Source organism: Halichondria panicea, chromosome 13, assembly GCF_963675165.1.
Source record: "Halichondria panicea chromosome 13, odHalPani1.1, whole genome shotgun sequence".
In the NCBI taxonomy this organism is placed as follows: domain Eukaryota; kingdom Metazoa; phylum Porifera; class Demospongiae; order Suberitida; family Halichondriidae; genus Halichondria; species Halichondria panicea.
In genome coordinates, this window is record NC_087389.1 from 4891383 (window position 1) to 4908095 (window position 16713).

Genomic DNA, 16713 nt, shown 5'->3' on the forward strand with positions numbered 1-16713 from the left:
AATCTCCCTCACTACTGTTGTTATTTTCTGTACGTTAGGGGAGCAATAATTATGAATGTCGAGTGAAAATTTACAAAATTATAGCCAATACTATTGCAGTATATAATTATGATAAAAGTTTGTCAATGAACACTAATTGTTTGAGCTTGGCATGTACAAAACTCCCTCACAGTTATACGCATGACTGTTTAGTTAAGTTCCACTATATAAATTGATTTTGTAGAAATACTGAAACTAAACTCTTAACAGTTTATAACCATTTGGGAGAAAGTTAAACTTTCACTATTGCCTCATCATACCAGCACACTTAGCCATTGTCCCTACATGTGTGTGACTGTTATGAGACAAACTAACTCTACGAATGGAGGTAGTCCTCTGGTATCAAGGAATGGCTGCAGGTGCAAGTACAGAGTGAGGTGGTTCTATTCCAAGGGAGCCTTTAATTTCTCGTTCTGGTCTGGGTTATGTTATTGACTATATCTTGTATTTCGGTGTTTCATGTGTTCCATTCACGATCTGATGTCAAATTTGAAATTCCGAAATGGCTTTTTGTTATTCCAGTTGTGTTTGGTTTGTTGGGATCTGTTTTCTCAGGACAGTTAGCCAACGCTAAGCTGGGGAACTACAGAGTGATGAAATACAGTTTTGTATTGTTGTTTCTCTTTTGTTTGCTTTCTAGTGTCGTTGCCCTAGTTCCTGGCATTGCACATTACGTGTATGTTGTGAGTGCCTTGTATTGCATTGGTGGGAGTCTCTTTATAGTAGCTGTGGTAGCATGCTTTGTTACATTCACTTTCCGGTCCCAAACACACAACATTCATGACTATCTAGCAAAAACAGTAGCTGCCGTATATATAGCACGAAATTTTCGAGGCACTCAAATTTTGTGGAATGGCCTCTAAAAGCATTTTGTTCGCGCTATTTGGTTAAATGTTATTGTGTCTTCCGTTAGCTAAGCATTTTGTGGACCGCTAAACCACGAAAACAGGCAAAATTAAGCCGCTGAACAATTGTGCGCTTTAAGTTATGTCATGCTTTGTGTGTATCTCATGAAAGCTTACAGTGGAACATATAAACTCAAAGGACCATACAGTCATGCAAAATGGTCATGCATTCCTTCCATAAAATATTGAGAAAAGTACTATTCGCATTAGTCAAAGCTCCCAATAGCACAAACACAACTTTTCCCCTGTAAATGAAGCTGTGTTGTACGGTACCAAATAATTTATTTTCTAATAATATTATTGTCTCCCCCACCCAGCTGTATCTTCTTCTTTGCAGGCTTGTCCACCTCTGCATAATTGTCATTACATTCTCTCCGAGGTTGCCCCTCCACTCCGGCTATTGTTGTATCCATAGTTACCTCCTCAATGGGGGGTGCTGCAGGCCCATTACCTCTGGGTCTCTGCACTAGAGTGTATCTTCTATGATACTTTTGTTTCAACCTGCATCTGCAGTAGATGCAGCAGACTAATGCAGTCACTGCACCAACTATTGCAATGAAAAATAACGATATGAACAACGGGATATTTTGGACACCATTACAGTAAAACTCATCGGGACATTCTGTTACGTGTGGAGAAATAGTTGGTGTCGATAGATCAAATGAATACAGATCAGTTTCTGTAAGTGTTGACGTTGTTACTGATGGCATTATGGTAGACTCAGACAATGGCTGCATTGTTGCAGAAACGGTTGCTCCATCGATGCTTGCTGTACGTCGTACTTGTGTTCATCATCACAGTATAGAACTAGCTGGGTTAGTGACATTAGAGGTGATCATCATCACTGTCATTGTGACTCAATGAAGTTCTTGATGTTATCAATTTGAGAGGCAAGTTGTGTGTGAGATGTGAAAATCATAGCAAGGGAAATGAATAAAACACCAGCCCCTCCTTTTACTTTTGCTGGACCTGCCTATACTGAGTGCATGCAGGCTAAAAGAATGGTGAGTCTATCTTTAGATGATGATCAATATCTAATCTAGCCTTGTAGCTTGAGTATAATCTTCCTGCGAGTGAGGTTGTGAGCAGCACAAATTATGTAATCCTCAGTGGTCCAATTAAAAATTATCTTGCTAAAAAATTTTTGCAAGTGTCCCCTGTTTAGTTGCCGTCGTCAGATTGTGTGGTGAGTAACTCTATCGCAAGTCAGTGGAGGACCAGGAGAGGAGCATCCTAGAGAGGAACAGGAAGATACAGCACGCCATTACGGGTGAGGGATGTGGCTACACTGACCACCCTTGAAATAAAGACACCTCAGGCTCTGCATTACTACAATAATATTATCGGGAAAAACAAGCCCCAACTCAATCTGTTAAAACATCTATACCAACAATAAATATAGTACACATCCACTTTTCGTAGTTTCATGTATAATTTATTATAGCCGGAATTTCCAGCATGCATGCATGTTTGTATTCTCCCCACTGTGTGCAGATGCATCGTCAGTCAGACTATCCTGACTGAGCTCATGCAGGGTAGCACTGAGCAGTTTCCATCAGGAAGGCCATCAAGTTCGATAACCGGCGGGTATTTATGAATTGGATTTTACAGAAAATGTGGGTGTTTCAAATATCACGGGGTATAATGCTAAATCCCCACACCTGGCTTGCACGGACAAACACACACAGACTCCGTTCATAATTTTTTTACTCTCTAACACTTATAATGCATTAAACACCTTACAAGGTCCCATTGCCATACTGCCGTTAGTATACTAATCATTCCTCCTCCCATTCATGCAGTCCCTATAGAGTTGACTCTCAATGTTCTGGACAAGGAGCTCAAGACACTCACAAAACCAATACAGTTTGGGGTCAGTTTGGGCATTCCTTAACACCAGCTGGAGGTCATCCAGCAAGACAATCGATTTGATAAACAAAAATTAATGCATCGTGGAATTGGTCCTCGCCTCCTTATATGCATGCATGTATAGAATCACATTAAATGCAGAAACTGAAGGTCAGTTCATTGCCAAGAACTATACATAGTCCATAGGAATAACTTGGAGCATTAATTGCCGACGCTCTACCAGGACAATTATCGAGACATTATTTTACCAGGACAATTACCAGGACTAAAGCTGGGAACTTTGTCTCTAATACCCTTCCATATATTAGTCATCATGCAGCTGTTAGGGGGAAAAATACTGCACCACTATAGCACGTAACCAAGAGTAGATAAGGTAAGAGTGTTGAACTGCTGTAGTAATCATGGAACCGCATTTGCCTTGACATGCGTCATCACTGCATGTCGTCACTATTCAATTAATGAGTGCTGTTAAGTAAACTGTGGTCTGTGGTTTGTAGCACTGAACTGCGCAATCACAGCATGTGCGGTTTCTGAGAAGTGTTGCTAACATAGCAAATTAGCTGATTACTATTAAGTGATGACGCAGGAGCAGGCAAATGCTGTTACTAGCAGTTCAACACTCTTACTTATACTCTTGACGTAACTTATATAGACTATACATGACATTGTAGACTACCGTATTGCATGCCATCGTATATAACTTTTATGGAACCGAAACTGCTATATTAAAACAAACACATTCACCGAACAAATAGACTATATATATTATAATTGTCTATTTGTTCGGTTTTAACATACCGCCTGGATATTAGACTCTAAATGTTGCATTTTCATGGCCATTTAAATTAATTTTTAGCTGCATGGCTATCGTATTGAGTTTCCTGTGCTGTGGTCACAATAATCTATATTTGGCCAGACCACATTTATTTACTAAAGAGGTTTGGATACTTCCTGTATTACATAATACTGTCACGAGCCCTTAGAACGATTAGAATACAAGCTCTCGCTATACAAGGTATCACATTGAAACCCTCACTCTGCAAGTTGTGAGTTGTAAGTATTAATTATGTATTACAAGATATTATCTTGATTATGTATAGTCTTCCGTAATTGAGGTAATTACAATGCCACAAAAATTTAATTCCACTTCTGAGTGACGCATCTTTAGAACAACAAAAGTTGCGTTCAGCCCTAGATGACGGGTTTCAAGTGTATCAAGCATTTGTTTTTCTGCACTGCGTACCGTATATATAGCTATAGCAGGAAATTTTGCAAATTTTCGCTTAACACTGGAAACCACGCCCTTTCTTTTGGGAATGGGACGGCCAGGTGACTATCAAGTCCCAAAGAGGAATGTAGTTAATGTGACTGCCTTGCTGGTTTGCATAAATGCTGTAACTACACCCCCGTGGTCACCGAACCGCAACACAGGAAACCACACCCTTTTCTTTGAACCACTTCCGCAAAATTCATGAAGACGAGTTATTGTCTGGCAAGACATCTATACGTGCAGTGTATAGCTGCTAGTGCTATAATTATTGGGAAGCATTGAAGACAGCATTCTTCTTCACTATATATAAGTGACTGATCAAAATCAACTGAGAAGAAGCTCATACATCTATACTGCCCAGTGGCGTATCCAGCTAAGGGCTCAGGGTGCTCAAGCACCCCTCTAAGCTTAACATTAATTACTGCAACTTACTGGATAGCTGGGAGCTGAGCCTGAGCTTGCACTACGGAGCTAGCTAGAGCTCGCAGAAGAGTTTTTATACTGATTGGAGAGTCAGACCACACCTTCAGATAATAAGTTTCCTGGGCATGCGTACTGTGACTTATTAACCGAATAGCCGCGGTTATGATTTCATACGTAGTACCGCCCACCGCGGAACCAAAATCTAATTAAATTTTTTTCAAAATTATAATGTGGACAGTTAGAAAAAATAAACTACTTTCATTATCAGAAAGATGCGTAGCTAAGAAGCAGTAGCAGTTTTCTGCAGGCAACTTTGTTGCAAACTAGTCTAGAATAGCTACTCTGCCAGGATCTCTAAGTTTCGAACGGAGGAGTATACCAGCCAAGGCCCCGGCCCCAGCGAAGGATCATTTCACAAGTAAGCTCTGTGTGTGTATAGCGATCATCATTTTCCTAGTTCAGCCTTTATAAGCCTGATTTAATATGCTTGTCCACCTACCTAGATAGCCTCTGAGTGTGTGAAATATACTGGAAGAGTAGCTTAGTTAGTTTAGAGCCTGTTTTTAGAGTGTAGTCTACAACATTTGATATTCAATTATTATCTCTTTTTCAGCATTCGCCTCTTGCATGCAAAGAAAGATGCATAACTTGGAAACAGTGACAGTTTTCTTTATTCAACTTCGTAGCAAAATAGTCTACAGTAGTTACTGTGTCAGGATCTCCTGGTTTCCAACGAAACAGTCAACCAGCCAAGGCCAGAGCAAGGGATCACTTCAGAGGTAAGCTTTGTGTGCGTATATAGCAAGCATTATGTAGCTAGTACTTGCCTAGATAGCTTATGAGTGTGTAAAGTATATACTTGTGTAGAAGCTGAGTTAGTTTAGAGCCTGTTTTTAGAGTGTAGTGTACAGTGTTTGATATTCAATTTATTTGTTTCAGTGTGGCAAAGAAAGATGCACCCCTTAGTAACAGTAACAGTTCTCTTCAAGCTACCTTGTAGTTCTATCTGAACAGTCGAACAGTCAACCAGCCAAGGACAGAGCGAGAGATTACTTTAGAGGTAAGCTTTGTGTGCGTATTATTAGCTAGCTGATAATACTATACGCTTACCTACGTAGCTTGTAAAGTATACTGGCTCCAGCAGTGTGTTGAAGCCCGAGTTTAAAATACAGAAGCCTATATGTACGCTCAGCAGTGTTGCAATGTAAAGGGGTTATCATTGATTTGCTTAGCTATCTGTTGGTCTCATCCACAATGTATTCTGTTATCAGCTGTGAAGAATGCTGGACACCGGAAAGTTTGGGCCAACAGATTGGTTGAGATGGTGCGAGTCCATAGGCAGGCCAGGAGTGGAACTGCTTACCGTAAGTGGTGTTTGTGTGCGTGTGTGCACTTGTGTGTGTATCTTTATGTGCGTGTGCGTGTGTCTGTATATGTGTGCCCGCGCGAGTGTATGTGTGTGTGTGTGTCTGTATGTGTGCCTGCGCGGGTGTACGTGTGTGTGTGGCTGCCTGCGCGCGTGTGTGTGTGTATCTGTGCACACGTGCGCGCTTGTGTGTATCTGTGTGTGTGTGTATTGGTGTGCGCACGTGTGTGTATTCACTATTGGTGCCCACGTGTTTGTGTGTGTGTGTGCATGTATGTGTGCATGTGTGTGTGTGTGTGTGCGTGCCCGCCCGTGCCGTGTGTGCTTGTGGCATGATACTTTATACCATGCTAACAATTTACATTATCAGTGCTGCCAAAAGTTAATTCTTATGCCTATAGTAAGCTTGTGTGAAGTTCCTGTTTGCTTCCAAGGTCAATTAGGCTCCTACTCATTATTAGGCTCATGTACACATGTACAGAGGTTGATTGCATAATGAAAGCACCACAGGTGCTGATGCCTCGGTGGAGATGCCAAAGCTATACATAACATGAAGCTACTAATAGCTTTTATACTGATGAACATTTTTGCAATAATTATTTTGCTGCCATGCAGACTCAAAGAGTGGGTAATGATCGACCATGATTGTTGTTAAAAACGATCGATGCCAAAAGTTCAAGTCTAAAATTAATGGCTGCCATCAACAGAGCCTTGCAGCTCTCTTCCTCACTCTTGCAGCTACCAATAGCTAGCGTTCTAGTGCAGAGCTAACTACTAAGTAGAGTAGTAACACTCGGTAAACAAGTTTGGCTACGTGCTCTTCTGAAAAGGCTGCAATGGCATTCCAAGTAAGCAAAACTAGGCATAACTCGAGAACGAAGCATTATTTTGCAAATCCACGAATTAAAATCCAAGTAAACATGACTAGAAGCCTATAGAAACTCTTACTTGCACTTGATTCATCCTTGAGCAGCTGTAGCAGTCTACACACACAGACACACAGACACACAAACACACTACCGTATACCTCGCTTGCGCATGCGCACCGAGGCATAATAATGTTCTGACCTTTTCAGGGGAAAGCAAAGGCTTGTTGGGTTTATGAGTGTACTGTTTACTTGTGTAAGGACATTTTCTTCCCAACATAATAGGCTTGTTGGTTGTGTTATGCTCCCCAGCTAGGATTAGGTCACAATTTGTCATTAGTTGGCTTGTGTGATTAGTTTGGTTGTGTGTTTGCCTGTTATGCATTGTAATTCTCTGCCCAAAGTTGAATCTTTTTATGAACTCTCAGTTTGTTGTAGGATCACAATTACTTTATATGTGCCTATGAGTGCCATTGCATGTAAGTTTGCTTGTGGGAGCCTGTACATAAGGTTGCATGATTCATAATTTTTTGTCACCCTCATATGAGATGTACTGTACTTTGTGTATGGCCATTCTCAGTATACTTCTTTAGGTTTATTGGCTTGTGAGTTAGTGCTGTGTTACATGTATCTATACCCAGTGTGCTGTCTGTTATAGCAATTCAATTATAATTATGTAATTACCGTATATCTTCTAATTTATCGGACACTTCTAATTACCCCGGACACTCTTTTGGGCAATTTTCGTTGTTCTAATACAACGGACACTCCATATACTTTAATATTACATTTGTTCTAAGTATCCGGACAATACCTTGAAAAGTTGAGTTACCATTCATAGACGGCAAGTAAGACTTAGAGTGCTGCAGTTCAATAGCTTTGAGTAGCTAGTTTTAGATAGCTAGCTAGTGCAACTATTCAGTCGTACCTTGTTCTATTAAACTTAGCTAGCTCGCATGCAGCTGCTTGCTTGTTCTAATTATTCCGGACACTTCGCATGCTCTATAAAAGTCTGTTCCAATTATACCCGGACAATTTCCAAAAGAATTATTTTTTGCTGTCAGAAGATATACGGTATATGGCTGAATGTTATTATTCAATTTAGTATGTGTATTGATTGCATGATAATCTTTTGATCTTTTAGGCACCACCCCAAAGGTTACATTTAAAATTCAATTCTTTATGGCTGGCTTGTTGGCTGGTGTTCGCAGGTTCTGTGCTACTTGTGTGTAAGAACCATTGATTCTAGAGGTGATCTGCTTGGTTGGTAATACTCTTCTTCCTACATGCAGATCTGTGAAACAATCGTCATGCACTGCTATCTGCCATGGTACCACCACCATCTTATGGTTCTGAGAAGTCCCACTCACTATCACTACTATCCAGGATACCTCATCCCCTATGTACAGAGGCCTCTTTGTCATTGTTGTATACCATAGAATTAATTGTAATTGTAATTATTATAATGTATGTTCACTTTTTTGAGATTGATATTGATAAATACAAATTTCACACGAAATTTTAAGTAAATTTTTGATTGCTAACCTATGGTGATCGGACTCGGTATGGCTTCTGTTGACCTTCGAGAGAAGCCTTGCAAAGATGTGGAGCTCAGAGGTTGTAGCTTACCACAAATTAAATAAGAGTAGAGCAATGTGCACGGTTGAAACAAATATGTGTCATCCGCGGCGGTTACCAGCTTTTTCCGTAATTAGGCAAATTTGTGTCATCCGCGGTTGATCAATTAAAGCTACATGCTACAAAAATCAATAGTACAAGTCAAGAGCCTGCATCAGAGAAGGTTGTTCTTTCTCACTGTCAGTGTCTATATATTCAGCCAACATCACCAGCAGAAACTTGATCACACTCTAAATACCAGGTAGAAGACAAAAACAAAACAATAATTAAACAATGGTTTCAATACAGATTTTTTTCGTGATAGTATAATTATTGTGCACTCTGCCTGTCACTCAGCTGCTCAGCAGAGAGGTCTTTCAGTGGTCTGAAGAGAATAAAGACAGCATTACGATCACACAGAATGATTTGCTAACTGGACTATATATATATACACATACACTGTGACATACCTGTATAGTAGATATTGATATAGCTATAATTATAGTTATGTCAAATATCAGGCGCATCTATGCATGTTGAGTAAGTGCAGCGGAAATAGTTTCTACGCATGCCCGCGCCCATTTGTATACACTATTTATCTTTGTCGGAGTAGACTGCCATGGGTCGTCGAGCATTTTTCTTTCCCAAAGTAACTTTTTTTGTCCTCAGGGCATGCATGGGCTCTTTTGGCCTTTACCGTACTCCCTCAAATCTATAGCTTTAATTTGTCTGTACATATGTATGTATATCTACATGCATGCATGAATGCAGATAATATACTATAAAGCTAATAATTAGTAGCCTCGGCTCCACTGAAGTGCGGCCTGGGATCGAGGCTAAAATTATCAATTTTCTCAGATTCGTTCATGCAAAATACTGAAGGGCTTCTCTTAGAAACCTATAGCTGTCCAAGTATCCTAACATCGTTCTCAAGCTGCACGGTACATATACCCGGTACCGTATATCTTCTAATTTATCGGACAGCAAAAATAATTATTTTGGAAATTGTCCGGATATAATTGGAACAGATTTTAATACAGCATGCGAAGTGTCCGGAATAATAAGAACAAGCAAGCAGCTGCATGCGAGCTAGCTAAGTTTAATAGAACAGCTATAGGGTACGACTGAATAGTTGCACTATAGCTATCTAAAACTAGCTACTCAAAGCTATCTAACTGCAGCACTCTAAGTCTTACTTGCCGTCTATGAATGGTAACTCAACTTTTCAAGGTATTGTCCGGATATTTAGTATAATATTAAAGTACTGGAGTGTCCGTTGTATTAGAACAACAAAAATTTCCCAAAAGAATGTCCGGGGTAACTAGAAGTGTCCGATAAATTACGGTATATATAGCTCTCTCCATTTTCTAGAGTGCTAAGAATAGCCGCAACACTCTATTTAGATTTATTGAGTGAATTGTGTAAAATTTCTGGCTAGACCCTCTATATATACACTACTCAAAACGGTTTACAACTGTGCATGCTTGCCGTTCTTGCAGTATTGAGATTCTTGGTCTTATCCTTCAATCGTAGCAGCTCATTCACCTCAGCAGAGTTGGTTTGTGTTGTTTCATCATAAAAAGAGTACAATTCATCAGTCAGAAGGTCATTTAGAGCTGGCTATCCTCTGCCGACCATTGCCCAGGCTTCTCCATTTGACAGAAACACACTCAATACATATCTTGCAGCAACTGGCAACCGTCTTCTGCTTTGTTTTTACTTATGTTGCTATATATAATTATATGCTCAGCCAGAGGCCTTCAACCATGCACGCGCATGCGTTTTTCTTGTGTTAGCGTTTAACTGAACGAATCTAATTTCCTGAGGCACTTGACGACGTGTAATTTACTGGACCGGATATATAATAGCTGTACTATATAGTAAGAATAGCAGTATAATTATAGTAATAGTGATTATGTAGACGTGCATAGTCTAGAGTGTTAGTCATATAAATATCATAATCAAATTTCAATATTCTATCCTCTGCTAGGTTTGCAACCCGATTTTCAGAACTTCAAAAATCCATACAAACATTGTTGTATAAACAGAAATTCAAGCATAGAATTAGAATGGATAGATTCATTGCCAGCATTCGCCGGAAATACGAAGAAAGACTCTTGAATCGTGAAGAACAATGGCCACCTGTTAGAGGGGACAGGCTCATCAACTTGCAGTTAGTGGAGGCTGAAAAAGAAGAAGGATTTAGAGCCGGCTTACCACAACATGGTACACCTGATGATAAGGTCAAACGTACTCCAATTCTCCATGACAACCTATTCAAAGTCGAAGAAGGTAGGAAACCAGTCAAGAAGCTCATCGTTGAAGGCAATGCTGGGATTGGTAAAACCACACTGTGTACCATGCTTGCTGAAGGGTGGGCAGAGGGCAAGATCCTGACACGATTCGACTGTGTTTTGTTATTTCCACTGAGAGAAAATCGAGTGTCCTCTGCCACAAGTCTTGCTAAACTGTTCAAACTTCTCCACTCCAGTAAGAAAATCCGAGCATCTGTTATAGAAGAGTTGGAGGAGAGAGAGGGAGACGGTGTCCTCATCTTAGCTGATGGCTGGGACGAACTCAGTGTAGAAAATCGTTCCAAAATATCCTTTCTGTATGACCTTCTATTTGGTGATGTTCTTCCATTTGCTTCTGTTCTCCTCACCTCACGACCTTCTGCTTCAGCTCCTCTTCACGACCTTCCTTCTGTGGACCGTTTAATCGAAGTAGTTGGCTTCAATGAAGATAATATAAGACAGTACATAGTATCAGAGTTTGAGCAATTCCAAGAGAAAGCTTCTTCTCTTATCGAGCAGCTTGAGAACAACCCAGTCATTCAGAGTGTGTGTTCTGTGCCCCTCAATTGTGCCATTGTTTGTAACTTGTGGCACACTTTAGACCAAGAGCTTCCTCGTACGCTAACTGAGCTGTACACTCAAATTGTTCTTAGCATTATCTTTCGCAATGCCAAAAAGAAGTTATCTGATTGTCTATCTCTAAGTAGCTTTGACAAGATTCCAACAGATCTACAAGACACATTTTGGTTGATCTGTGAGTTTGCCTACAAGTGCTTATTATTAGATCAGCTGGTTTTCTCAGAAGCTGAATTGTCCTCCCACTTGCCCGAAGTTGGTGACAAGTTGCATTGCTTTGGTTTGTTGCAGTCTGCACGATCACTTCTACTTGTTGGCCATGGTCTGTCTTTTCATTTCGCTCACCTGACCATCCAGGAGTTCTTGGCTGCCCTCCATCTTGCTACTCTACCCAATGAGGAGAAACTGAAGGTTGTTGAGGCTCACGCTATGAGTCGCCGGTTTGATACGGTGTGGAGATTTATGTTTGGTCTTGCTAGTAGTTGTAGTGATAAGGTGATCCGTTTGGATGATAGTTTGATGGATAAATTTCTGTTTCTGATGGTTAAAGAGTTCAGAAAGTTGCTTTTATGTCTTGTGGCTTTCGAAGCTTCAGATCCTAAGTTTTCAACAAAAGTTTGTAAAATGTGTCGAGAAAAACTTAGTCTAAACAATAATATTTTAGACAATGATTTCATTCCCTTTGAGCAGAGGAAATTTGATAGTCGCATACATTGTGTAGCTAGGTTATATGTTCTTCGTCATGCTGCACAATTTGATGATATGGTTATCGAAATACATGATTTTGTAATCGACGATAAGCTGTTGAAGGAACTAACTGATATACTATGTAATGCAAATGGTAAACTGCAAGTTCGAAGCGTAATTTTCAAGGAGATTAAATTGTCTGAAGAAGGTGTTGCTGATCTATTCAAGAGAGCATCAGTTGCCTTTACAGCTTTAGATTACCTATTGTTGTGTGGAAGTAACTTCTCTAACATTATGTCGTCATTCATGCACACATCTTGCACTAGCCTGACACAACTGCACTTATCTCACAACCTTCTTGGAGTGTCTGGTATACAGTCATTAGAGACAGCTGTACAGTATGGTACTCTTATTAACCTGAAGGACCTGGAGCTCTCCAACACCCTCACTGAGGATGCTGACGTCAATGGAGCTCTACTAACAACCCTCTTACAGTCCATTGCCTCTCACTGTCCTGATCTGAGAATTTTATACCTCTCTAAAAACACGCTTGGCTTACCTGGATTATGTTCCGTTGTGGAAAACATTCCGTTAGTATTAAATGAAGTTTATTTATGGAATACCCATCCTACCACTTCATTTCACTCAGAGCCTCAATACGCAGTCACCTGTGAGATGTTGAATCTTCACCCAAACTGTTTAACAACGATGGACTTGCATAGCTCTAATTTCCGAGGAACTGCTGGAACTCTTTTGCTGGCAAAGTTTCTTCAAGCATTTCAATCACTGGAACGTCTTGACTGCTCTAACTGTTCTCTCACCTCTGCCGACATCATAATGCTTATCCACCATCTTAAGTCCAATAATGTGATATGTAAGAATTTACATTGGTTGAATCTCAGGGCCAACTCCATTGTGGGAGTGATGGCTCTCACTGAGTGTCTACCAGAGCTGTTTCCTAGATTGGACAACTTCAATTTCAGTGACCTGAGTGGCGTTCTTCTCCATGGTAATCCTGTGAGCATAAGGCTCATAAATATGTGTAACGAACAGTTGAAGGTACCTCGATCGTTCATGGTTATATGTTGCGTTTATCTTAATAATTATGCATGCAGGCCTCAAAGGAATTAAGGGAAGCAGCAGTGTTGAATGAGGGGGAGAGAATGTGTTTACCTCCACAAAATGAAGAAGTAAGTAAATATTGATGAATACATAAACTTTTACAGTCTTTACTTATAGATAAATCATATTTTGCGTTCTTGGGATACGCTACTGTCGGAGATGATTGACATCTTCATGGACATGTGTAGCCCTTCTTCTGTGAGTGTGTCAATATTATTTTTTAACACTGATTATTCTGATTATATAATTATTGTAGATCTATTTGGATAATCTTCTTTATGATGATGATAATGACCCAGTAGAACATCACCCAATAGATGAGGTTGTGGATACAGTAGACACTCCTAGTGATGTCACTGATCCAGACACTCTCATCAATGAACAGAGCTTCTCTCAGGTATCACCAGTAGAGCACCACCCCACAGCTAGTGACGAGGCTACTTGTACTACAGCCCTGCAGTCTACACACGGAACAGACCAACATACAACAGGTGAGCATATGTCTGCATGTGTTTGGTATACGTATAATTATGTATAGCGCACACGGAAATACCATCGGATATCACTGAATTAGGAGATACATCACAAGATGTCCACACTTCATATCCACATACCATAACCTCAGGTATGTGTGATCAGCTATACATGATTACAATATTATAATTATACAGTAAACCGCATTAATATAATTTTTGAGCTTATGCTCGATCATTGAATTTGTAGTGTTCTATGCATGTATGCATGCATGGGTTTGTATTTATATATAGAGAGCATGTAATTATGTCAAACAATTTTATCAATGTCGGAGTTTCTGCCTCATTAACCGCACCTCTTTCCTTCTCCCAGGAGCTGGTGGACCGAGGACTGTGACCATTGAGGAATTGAAGGAGCGTACAAAAGTGACTGACTCTCAACTTGACACTGAAATTAAAGAGACTGACATGATTGTTCTGGCAGCTCACTTCGACAATGTGGAGACCTACCCTGTACAACTGGGACTGAACCCTGCTGAACATCAAACTGTTAGATCCTTATCATTGCAATATGACATTCAAACTGCGATGGACAAGGCCTTGAGACTGTGGAGACAGCATAATCCAGGGGCCGCTACTTACAGAGCTCTGGTGATGATTTTGTTGAGAATAGGAAAGGAAGCATTGGCATATGACATTTGTCAGTCAGCAGCTAAGTAAGTGAACCAATGGTTGTACTAATTATTTATCAATTCATCGTGCAACATACAGGAAACATGTGATATGCAACAGGAGATCCATTTAACTCCCTATATATACAATTAAAGTGTTATCCATCATTTCATAATCATAATTTTATTTTGCTTAATGCAATCATGATTAGCATGCTGAACACCTTAAAGCTTCACTGAATGAAGCACAGCATTATATGAATATAACATCTTTAAGGAAATATTAATGAAATATTAATGTTGGTGTTATATACAGTGTTTGAATCCAGTTCTTCTTTCTCCTTGCGCCTGCTTGTGGTCCTTCACAGTACCTCCTCTGCATGTAAGTCCATATGTTGACAGTTACCATTCTCTAGAGCTGTGCCGAGGGTTTGAGCCTCTTCATGGTAGAGGCTAGTATCACTGACCTGCCACTTTAGGAAGATGAAGTCTGGTCGCAGTAATTTGGTCACTAGATCACATGCTACTGGTCTGCACTCGGGATCAGGATGCCTGCAGTTATAGGGGGAATTAATGCAAACTTCGTCATCATGGCCTTCCAATAAAAATGTTCTTTGGATATATTTTTAAAGGATCATTCAAAATAATTATTGTCCCTAATATTATAATTATATACATAGGATTTTATGGACAATTTCATGGACCAAACTGTAGTATTTGTAACGTAAGATCTAGACTCATCGTCTCTATAATGCAACATGTACAGATGATTAAACGTCTTGATCTTTTGATAGATTGAACGTACTAGCAGTCGATCATGATGCTGTAGATAGGGCCTGGGGCAACCAAGGGGTGGGGGCAGCCCCTTAACACTGGTCACTGCTTCTATATTGTCTGCAATATATAGCTACTTAGCTAATTGCAATCAGTATAAGATGTTTACCATAATTATAGAATCCAGAAATGTTAAATGATCATAATAATTATTGATGTTTGTGCCTTTAATTAACTCAGTGGCGCAATTTCTCAATGGGGGGGACTCTAGTTTTTTTTGTATGCAAAAAAAGTACGTCTATCTACATAGTGCAGCTTGATAAGCTATCTCTACTTAATAGCTTAGAATGATGAGGGGGGGCTCTATGTAGCCCCGGAGCCCCCTTCCTACGCCACTGTAACTCCATATGAATATAGAATTAATTGTGTTGCACTATATATACATACCTCAGCGTTAGTAAGATAAGAGAACGGCTTCTCCCCCAGTGTCCACATCTCGTAGAGCACACAGCCGTAGCTCCAGACATCACTAGCAGACGAGTACTTGCGATAGTTGATATAGCCTCAGGGGCCGTCCACTTGATAGGAGACTTTCCCTCCGTGGGAACGATAGTACTCCTCATTCTGAAGGTTTCGAGACAGTCCAAAGTCAGCAATCTGAAAGTAATAAGTGGCATGGAAGTAGTACAGATGCATGTACACACTGCACTACTTTCAAGGAGAGATAACCCAACCCACTTACCACTTGTCAGGTGAAACTCATGTGCAGCCGTTTCAGTTGATACAGCGGCAGATCACCACTGTCAACACTGAGTGTATGGTGTGTGTGTGTGAGCGATACAGGTACATAAATAAAGAGTGGAACCTCTCAATTTATTGAAATGCTTATAGTGAGTAATTTAATGATAATAATTATGTGTTTCTACAGATCAACAACCAGTTTCAACTTTGGAGGAAATTAAGTAATCACGTAATACACATGCAGTGATTATCACCATACCATATCACCATCCATTATAATTCCTTGTATTCGCAGAATGTTAGCCTGCTTGAACTGACCCATAATGGCCACCTTTTGTAAGAACTTCACCTTGTCCTCTTCGCTAGTTTCCTCCGTCATAGTCTTCATGGCCACTTCACACGATATCTCTCTCCCTCTCTCCTCACGAAGCCACACACCCTTAGTAACCGTGCCGAACTGACCACTGCCCAGCACCTCCAGCAGTCTGTGTGAAGAGGGAGGGGGGGCAGTGGTCATGCATGGATGGATACATTAATTGTATATACAGAGTTTTCACACATTTATATAAAATAAATCACAAAATAAAATTGTTGTCCCCTGTTCAGTTGCGTCGTCAGATGAGGCTGTGTCTATCACAAGTCAGTGGAGGACCAGGAGAGGAGCATGCATCTTAGAGAGGAAGAGGAAGATACAGCACACCCTTATGAGTGACGGGTGTGGCTACACTGAACCCTTGAAATAAAGACACTTGACCTTTGCATTACTATCGGGAAAAACAAGCCCCAACTCAATCTGTTTATTAAAAATTATCTGCACCAACAATAAACAGTACACGTCCACTTTTCGTAGTTTCAAAATTGTCTGTATTTCCAGCATGTTTGTATTATTATATTCTCCCCACTAAGTGCAGATGGTCGGACTATCCCGACTGAGCTCAGGGGAGAACCGTCGCCATCAGGAAGGCCATCAAGTTAACAACCGGGTATATGGATTTACACAAGTGATGTAAATGTGATATT

The 16713-nt window shown here is 40.3% G+C and overlaps 1 protein-coding gene and 1 long non-coding RNA gene across 7 annotated transcripts; both read left to right on the forward strand.

Moving 5' to 3' along the window:
• Positions 1–1222: 1222 nt before the first annotated feature.
• Positions 1223–16598, forward strand: LOC135346969 (NACHT, LRR and PYD domains-containing protein 3-like). 6 transcript variants are annotated; one of them, XM_064544748.1, is made up of 11 exons: positions 1251–1948; positions 2110–2214; positions 2439–2560; positions 2747–2817; positions 10346–12971; positions 13028–13102; positions 13152–13232; positions 13291–13525; positions 13573–13659; positions 13881–14223; positions 14495–16598. In XM_064544748.1, the coding sequence occupies exons 4-11, from the start codon at positions 2768–2770 to the stop codon at positions 14499–14501; spliced, it is 3504 nt and encodes a 1167-aa protein (XP_064400818.1). In that variant the 5' UTR covers positions 1251–1948; positions 2110–2214; positions 2439–2560; positions 2747–2767; the 3' UTR covers positions 14502–16598. The 6 variants fall into 6 exon arrangements, with proteins under 6 accessions (XP_064400822.1, XP_064400818.1, XP_064400817.1 ...); XM_064544747.1 differs by lacking the exon at positions 14495–16598 and adding an exon at positions 14279–14425 and having other exon boundaries at positions 1253–1948; XM_064544752.1 differs by lacking the exons at positions 13573–13659; positions 13881–14223; positions 14495–16598 and having other exon boundaries at positions 1223–1948; positions 13352–13524.
• LOC135346972 (uncharacterized) lies at positions 3883–10330 on the forward strand. The gene is made up of 6 exons (XR_010398160.1): positions 3883–4924; positions 5120–5285; positions 5446–5566; positions 5778–5870; positions 8031–8617; positions 8713–10330. It is a non-coding gene; the product is annotated as an uncharacterized LOC135346972 (long non-coding RNA).
• Positions 16599–16713: the final 115 nt, after the last annotated feature.

Excerpts from the sequence above, each read along its gene's own strand:
- LOC135346969 (XM_064544747.1), top strand. The coding sequence starts at position 2,768 with ATGTTCTGGACAAGGAGCTCAAGACACTCACAAAACCAATACAGTTTG. Across the intron at positions 2,818-10,345 it reads CAAAACCAATACAGTTTGGG|GTTTGCAACCCGATTTTCAG; the intron begins GTCAGTTTGGGC and ends ATCCTCTGCTAG. Across the intron at positions 13,233-13,290 it reads ACATGTGTAGCCCTTCTTCT|ATCTATTTGGATAATCTTCT; the intron begins GTGAGTGTGTCA and ends TAATTATTGTAG.